This window comes from Saccostrea cucullata, unplaced genomic scaffold, assembly GCF_032062105.1.
Source record: "Saccostrea cucullata isolate Sc308-1 unplaced genomic scaffold, CSIRO_AGI_Scuc_v1 ctg19669, whole genome shotgun sequence".
Classification (NCBI taxonomy): domain Eukaryota; kingdom Metazoa; phylum Mollusca; class Bivalvia; order Ostreida; family Ostreidae; genus Saccostrea; species Saccostrea cuccullata.
Window position 1 is genome coordinate 1 of NW_026939102.1, and position 8,668 is coordinate 8,668.

At 35.6% G+C, this 8,668-nt stretch overlaps 1 protein-coding gene across 1 annotated transcript; it reads left to right on the forward strand.

Annotated features, from left to right (window-relative positions):
• Window positions 1-1,092: 1,092 nt before the first annotated feature.
• Window positions 1,093-8,634, forward strand: LOC134252231 (metabotropic glutamate receptor 3-like; the record flags this gene model as incomplete). The annotated part of the gene is made up of 8 exons (XM_062734653.1): window positions 1,093-1,283; window positions 1,754-1,834; window positions 1,918-2,037; window positions 4,968-5,131; window positions 5,219-5,711; window positions 6,470-6,708; window positions 6,894-7,031; window positions 7,141-8,634. Coding segments are annotated over 8 exons (2,920 nt in total), but the record flags the coding sequence as incomplete, so codon positions are not given.
• Between the last annotated feature and the right edge of the window lie 34 nt (window positions 8,635-8,668).

An 8,668-nucleotide genomic window follows, 5' to 3' on the forward strand; every position in this document is an offset into this window, starting at 1 on the left:
TTTTTTGTGTACAACTATTAGGACATTTAATATAAGACAAAAGAAGCTATATTGGACATAGTAAATGCGCAGACCCCTTTTCCTCTTTTTCTTTTATTAGTTCATTAAACCTTCATGTATTCTTGCAAGTAGTTGTAATCCCCCTTCTACCCCCCCCCCCCCCGAGCTCCCTCCCCCTTCAGCTTTTGCTTCGAATGAATCCGTCCAAAGTAGAACAAATGCATTTAAATTATAACATTTTAAAATTCAGTTTATATACAAATAAAACAACACTTGTTAAAGACGTTTATAGTGCACACATAATAATAAATATAATGATATAATAAAAGAAACCAAAGGGTGGATTCCAGAATCTTGGAAATAAACTGGTTGTATTGCCTCCAATACATTTCCAGATTTTTATCATACATATGACAGATATTGAAGACTTCTAGCTAGTGATTACAATACTGTCTAACATCAATTTGTATTTTACAACTGAGTTTAATTTTGGGCAGAAGAAATTGCAAGAACCAACATTTCCCTTTCTGAACTTTTATTCTGGCATGTTAGAACAAAAGAAATAAACATGTATTAGGGAGGCAAAGGAAGGTATATATTATATCATATATGCCTATAATGTGTGGATGTAAACACTAAACTTGCTAATAAACTGTCAAAAAATTTCATGAATGGAATTGTCATTCAATATTACATCAAAAATCGTAATTATGAAAAGGAACTACATGTATATCCTTGAATTCGGGGGGAAATACGGAGCGGATGAGTTTGTAAAGGAAAAATGGGATTAACATTAATGAATATACCTTTTTCAAATTGTAATTTAAAAGAAACTAAAAATCCCTTTTAAAAATCACGTAAGACAAGTATCCTCTTAAAATAATTCATCAAGATATCCCAGTTTCACGTTTTAATTGTTGCAGAGTATGAAACATTGTATATATGAAGAGGACTCTCTTTCTCTCTCTCTCCTATCTACTTAAATAGCTCTTAACTCGTAACTACTGAGTGAATCATACATACATTTAATTATCTTTATATTCTTTGACGTGTTTCACAGCTTTAACTCCATGTTTTACATATGTCTTACAGTTGGTGTGTCTGTCTGTGTCTGGTGGTGCTGTTTTCGCTCTCTAACGCCCAGAACCTGGGAAGGGAGACTTGCGATGCCCGGAGATCTGAGGTGGATGTAGAGGTCGCTTCAGCTGGAGCCCTGATAGGTGGCATATTTAAGATAAGGGACACCTTAACTGGTGGATACACGTGTGGGACTCCACATAAAGGTATGTGGATGTAGTAGTCCGTAAGCTTAAGTAACTATACATCCCAACAGTTGAGATGGCACATTTTTGGACCAGGTTACAGTGCTTGCAAGTTTACCCAGGGTAACACAAAAATTTTGAAATTACTAGGGGGGGGGTTATATGCAAAATTTACAACGTAATAAGTTATAACTCCATCTGGTAAATTCAAAATTTACAACTTGATACAGGGGTTGGGGATTGGATGGGTTGGGTGATACTAAAATCTTATTATGTACTACACTGTACAACTAGGATTCCCAAAAGGAAAGCAGTTCGAGTAATATAAATTTTAAAATTCATAAATTTTTCCTTTAAATAATATGATTAAATGAAATAAATGAAATTTGCATTCATCACTCTGAGCATTGTCTTATTATAAAACATGTTCTACGAAATAGTTTTGTATCAATGACGTACTAATTAAAAATTTGTCCCATTCTTACCTTCAGAACTGATACAAGTGTACGAAGCAGCGAGATTTGCAATCCAGCGTATTAATGCACAAAATATTGTCCCGGGAATCAGGCTTGGTGAGTATTGTTTTGAAATTATTTTAATATTATAACCAAGAAATATTGCTTTAAAATTTAAATGTGTTTATTTTGAATTGCAGGAATGAAGGCCTATGATGATTGCGGAAGTCCATTTATGGCCGTCCGAGCCGCACAGAAATTTTATCCGCAGTTCTCCAACACACAGCTGTCTTGTAGTGATGGATCCAAGCTTCATCTAGGTAATTAATCCTTTTAAAAAGTAACTTTAACAAAATAGTCTTTTGAGTAAGCAAACGAACAGAAGATTTACCTCAATGATATAATTTTATTTGTCTGGCGACTGTTTCACTAACAAATCGCAAATCGTAAACGTACGATAACGTTTACGTTTGCTAGAGGTGCACGTAAACGAGCGTTTCACAAAACATATCGCAAACGTAGCACTTACGACTGGCGAGTTACGACCAACTTGTTGGAACTCTTCTAACAAAGGAGGTGTATTTGCATTTGTTTGAGAAAGACAAAAGAGGAGAGATAAAGAAAGAAAGAAATCTATATCATTACGAAATAAAAATAAATATCTTTCATTATTTGTCTTAGTCTTCAAAAAGAGAGAGAGAGAGAGAGAGAGAGAGAGAGAGATAATGGAAATTAGATCAATAAAATGAAAAAATATAATTTTATATACCTATTCTATGCATAAAATTTGATTAAAGTTCCTTTTTTATATCTAAAATCAAATCATACGTATCAAATATACTCCACAATGGTGTATAATGTTTTATTTTACTTAACATGCTTAACTCTAAAAGGGACACAGGGGACTGACAACGTTTACAGCTAAGGAACAAATTGGCAAAAATGAAACATACTGAACGAATAACACACCCCAAAGCCAGGGTGAAATAAACTTACAGCTTAATTTAATGCATACTGTAAAAGACATAAAATAACACTCTGAACGAGTGTCAACAGTATTTAAACAGGTTACTATTCCCCTCAAGAAAACATGGGGGAAGATTGGAGTTATTTTACTCCCTGCTAAAAATGATGACAAACTCGTGGTGAAACAAAACATATTAAAAAAGTTTTCCCCGACTGTATCTACGTATTGACGTTTTCGTTTTATGTTTCTGTTAGAAATTAGAATTATTGGTGCATGTTATACAATTCGGCATGTTTATTATTTAAATATTGCCAAAACTCGCACGCATGTTTTAAAAAGTATTTTTAGATCAGTATAAATAAGTAAGCAATATTAAGATGTTAGCAAACTATCCATTGCAATATCTCGTTCAAATCTTAAACATCGGGAAAATATTAATACAGGAAAAATATTTTACTGTTACAATTTGCAAGTTAATCTTATAAAACAAATTTATTCAATCTAAATCTCTAAATTGATTCAAATTGTCTTTAACAAACGCTGATTCAATAAGCGACAAAACTCTCCTTGTATACCTTGTATAGTGGTTTGTATATATTGAAGCTGAGCCCGCAGCAATGGTTTAAAAAAAAAGGGGGGGGGGGAGTTCCAAAATTTTTACTGAGAAGCAAAATGAAAACAAACAAAATTTAATTTACCCCCCCCCCCCCCCCACACACACACACACAAAAGTAGGGGGTAACTTCCAAGAGTAATCTGACAAGTAAAGGAAAATTATAAAATGTCCAAATCCTAGAATTGCCGGTGCCCGACCTTACAGCAACAAAAAGTAGAGAGGGAGAAGGATCTGAACAACATAGCATATCTGAAAAAAGATCTACTACATGTATGTAGCAAAATCTATGCCAAAAAAGTGGACACCCTCCGTGTTCTACGTGCCTCTGTTTACATTTACATGTATGTATATATGTATACTAGTTTTCATAAGTTAGAAAGGTTAGTTTGATTTTATTTTGACTGACCCAGTATGTAAGTAACTAAATTTTCATTTTAAAGAAATTCGGTTATGTTCACAAATTCACGTGTTTACGTATACTTTGTGCATTTTCCAGTAATTAATTTATTCAGAAAAGAAAAATAAAAATCAGTTAGGAATAGAGTTATAATTCTTTGTTTAATTTTATTTCTGTGTCACTATTCATTTTTATAAAGGGGGTGTGGAGAATGTGCGTCTATCTTGTAAGCGATCAAAACGCATTCTATTTTATTTTAAACTGTATTTTTATTGCTTGATTTTTATGATCGAGAGCAGAATATATTGAGCTTTAAAATTGAAAATTGAAAGTATTTCTTATATAATTGTCAAATTGATTTATTTGTATTGTATCTTTTTTTTGTTGTGATTTAAGATCGGACTCGGTCTACACAAAATACTATTGTTGTTGGAAAAGCAGACAGAAATGCAATCTCCAATGCAGAGTTGTCGTTCGTTCCAGCCGATGGTAGAGAGTGACAGAAATGTAAGAAAGTGAGAAATTACTTAGTTTCTTGCTTATATTGTCGTTTTTTATTTCTTTTTTCATGAAATTACTTGCACGTAAGTATTTTAAGAGTGCCCCTGACTGCTCGTAGAGTTACGATCAAGTTTAATCGTAACTCGCAAATCGTAACTCTTAGTGAAACGCACTTACGTGCTGCGTTCAAGTTTATGTCTACGTTTACGAGCTACGATCTGTTAGTGAAACGGTCGCCTGGTTACAACAACTCAAAGATACTTTCTAGTTTCTAAATAGGAAAGGGCATACGTGCTTAAGGAAGGACCCCCTCCAGCCCCAGTGATGTTTTTTTTGTTTAACAAATTAGTACTTCAGCACACATTTACAAAGTGTTTAACCTCCTCTTTCAGAACAATTTTGAATAACGTATGAAAGGAAAATTTTTAGACTGCACACAAGTTAATTCTACTACAATTTTATTTTTGAATTGAACATATTCTAAATGTGTCCTAGAAGAATGGAAGAATGATTAAGTTATTATTTTGAATAACAAATTAAATAAATTTGCTCTGAAATACCCGGTACTTGTCACATATTTTTGTGTTCTTTGCAAAGGGATGAAAGAGATGTTCTTTTAAAAAAACAATAAACAATGCAGGTTCTTGGAAAATTTTGCAAAGAATAAAAAATTACATAACCCCTTTGCGATCTGTAATAAAAAGTCGTCAGAATTTAGTAAATATGCAACGAATTTATTATAATTAAAGTTTTATTTACTTATTTTTAGGAATCTTAGGTCCCCTAAACAGCAATATAGAATCTGTAGCGAAAATGACGTCAGAAATACCAGCATCCCAGATTTCACCAAGAATCATTCATCCGGATCTGAGTGATAAATCCGAGTATCCATACTTCCTGAGAACTGGACGCAACTGGTTTTCATTGGCCAGGGTAAATAAAAACATTTCAATAGATTAAACAAAATTTACTTAAATATATAAACATAAATCAACTCCCTCTTCCACTCCGTTTTCCTAGGTGCTGACACAAGTCTTGAAGCAAATGAACTGGACACGTGTCACAGTTGTCAACGTCAACACCGATATGGGAGAACTAGGATATAAAGAATTTTCGCGAGAGGCTCTAAAGGAAGACATCTGTATAGCTGGCGTAAAGACCGTCTCTATTGTCGCCACACAAGCCGACTACGAGAACGAACTCAGTGACCTTGGCAACGACGGGGTCAATGTCGCCGTATTTTTGGGACCAGGGGCTCATGCCATCAAAATACTGAAGTCAAACATCGGGAAACGCGTCCAGTGGGTTATGGCAGATATGCTTAGAATGGTCTCTCCGGATCCACTGAGTACGCATGCTCCCAACAGCAAAGGTGTAATTTTTGCCCTACCAAAAGTTCGCCAAATCACAGAATTTGAAAATTACTTTGTTACCTTGTCAGAGACGAGTCCTCCTGCAGACAACCCGTGGTTTCAAGACTGGTACATGACACTATACGACTGTAGGCTTTCTGGTATGTAGAAAGTTTTATTCTTTTCAGTACAACAAGAACAAATGTTAGAAATAAAACGGTCTCCAGGTGTTAAATCATTAATGCAACATTGGTTTTATGCCTCTGTAATCAAAGACTTGGGTACCAACATACCGGTATTTGACTTCTTGACCTTGATTTTGGAGTGTAACTAAAATATCTAATTTTGAACTTTTTAAAATAAATTATGAACAGTTGGTGCTAGAGTGTTTTCCTTTTTACAAGACCATTCCTTGGAATTAAATATTTTGACCCTTAAGTCTCGACCTTCGAGTTTGATTCTTTTAAAAAATTCTTACCTTGGTCCTAACTTTAAACAGATTGAGCTAAGGCTTTCTTTTTCACTTGCGTTTTTCTTGTGAGTTATATCCCCTTGGTTATCAAGAATTCTCACCCTTTGAGCTTGGAGTTATTAAAAAACTGGAACCTTGGCCATAACATTTGAATGCTTTGTGCAATGGATTCCATATTTCACATGTTTATTTTTATGACAAGTCCTCCCATTGGTTCCCTTAATTTCTACCATTATCCTTTATCTTGACATGTGACTTGCTTTTGAAAAAAAAAAACTTTTACTGAATACCTTTCGCCATAACTTTGCAACGGTTGGTCACAGGGTTTTCATATTTCACAGGCATATTCTTTGTAGCAAGTACTTTCAAGTTTGACCTAATTAAACCTTTGTCATAAGCTGCCATATGGAGACATAAATGTTCCAAAAAACACATTTTATTTTTTAGGTATTAACTATGCCCCATTTGCTACAAAACCTTTCTGCCCTGGAACTGTCACAAAGAGATCCATATACAAACAGTTACCTTACGTGCAGTCTGCAATAGAGGGAGTTTATGCCTTCGCCAAAGCATTAAGACAAGCCCAGAGGTCTCGCTGTGGGGACGGCTTTAATGGTGTCTGTGACGGTCTGAGAGCGATGTCGACTGCAGATTTCCACAACGATCTAAAGAGCATAGACTTCACTGTAAGTTCAAACAATTTTTATATTATCTTTGAAGGACTGGTCCGGAATTTCACTATGAAGAAAAGATGGTCTTATTATAAAAATTAGAGTACACGATTTATAAATTTAATTGATAAAACCATCACAATTGCATTGAACACCTCATATAAACAATTTATAGTGATTAAATTTTCTGACTGTTATAGTTCTCAAGCACTGATGGCATACCAAGTTTGGTAGGAAAGAGGGTCAAGTTTGATGCAAATGGTGACATTATGGATCAAGATTTCACGGTCTATAACTACAACGATAGAACTACAGCTCCTAATTTTGCCTTTGAAGAGGTAGACAGCTTTGGAGAAGCTTATTTTGTTATTGGTATCTGTACTTATCCTTAATGAGGGAAAATGATATTTTTTCTGGCAATAAAATAAGTTTTATAAATAATTGCAGGTCGGAAGTTACGAAAATAACGTTCTTACATTGGACAAAACGAAAGTCCGAATGTATGATGGTTCTGGTGTATCAAGGGTTATTACTTCCTCTTGTCCAGCCGAAGGATGCAGTTACTGCGTTGTAGAACCCAACCCTTTTGATTTCTACTACAACCCTGGAGATATCAATATAGGCGTGGCTCTGTCTGCACACCTTTCAGGATCAGAAAGATTTACGTGTGGAGATGACAACCCTTATGGTATGGCACAAGCGCTTGCGATACAATATGCTGTGGAGAATCTAAGTATCGACTTACCAGGGATCCTCTCTGGGGTTAAGTTAGGAACAGTCATGCTGGATGCCTGCAATAATCCTGATGCAGCTTCACTCTTCTTTAATAATTTACTCGGAAGTCGCAAAACGCTGAAAGATAAGCATGGACGTTATGTTGATCCTAATTCTATAAAGGCTCTCATTGAGGGATTCAATAATAACGGGGCAATGTCATTCTTAAAAAGTACTCAGATGTATGGACTGCCACAGATTGGAACAGTTGCATCTAGCTCATTACTGGGGGATAAAGTAATGTATCCACTCTTCAGTCGAACCGTTGAAAGTAACTATATCCAGTCTGTGGCTATGGCAAATTTCTTTGCAAAGAAGGGATGGTATTACTTTCAGACAGTTTATAGCCCTTCTATGCGTGAGGATGTTGAAGTATTAAAGAGAATGACAGCTGACTTCCAAATATGCATGGCTGCTGAATACGAGATGGGGAAAGACGGCACCGCAGCTCAGATTTTGGATAAGGTCAGATCAAATACAAATGCAAGAGTCATAGTTATGTTTTTGGAGAAGGAAAGCATCAGAGAGATGCTTCTGACCATTAGGGATGCTTCATGGAGTCAGCAGTTTGTCATTGTTGGGGGTGAGACTTGGGGCAGCGATAACTTGAATGTACTGGGTTTGGAGAACGTTGCTAATGGAGTAGTATCGTTCCAGCCCCAAATAGCCCAGACATCAAACTTCCAGAACTGGATAAATCAAAAGCAGCCTAGAACAGCAATGGACATGCCTTGGTTCAAGGAACTGTACGAAAACGCATTCCAGTGTTATTTGGATGCTTCCTCTAAAGGAATGTTCACAAATGAATGTCCCAGGCAAAGCTCCGGATTGTCCAACTCTGCCCTATACGAATTCTGGTATCAGATGACGACATCAATTAATGCAATTTACGTCACTGCCAAAGCTCTCGACGAAACTCTCAGGTATTACTGTGGGCAGGGGTATTCAGGGGTATGTGTTGAGTATCGTGCGGCAAAGGACTCCGATGCAGTTCTACTCAAAAATATAAGAAACGCATCATTTAGTATCAGTTCGTCATATCAGTTTGATATGCACAACGGAGAGCCCCTTTCAGGCATTGAAATAATGAACTACAGACAAGGACAAAAATATATTTCCGTAAGTACTAATTATTATTACACCATAGATATGCTTACCAGTATATGAATTAATGAGTATAATGTTTAAATCATTACTTTTT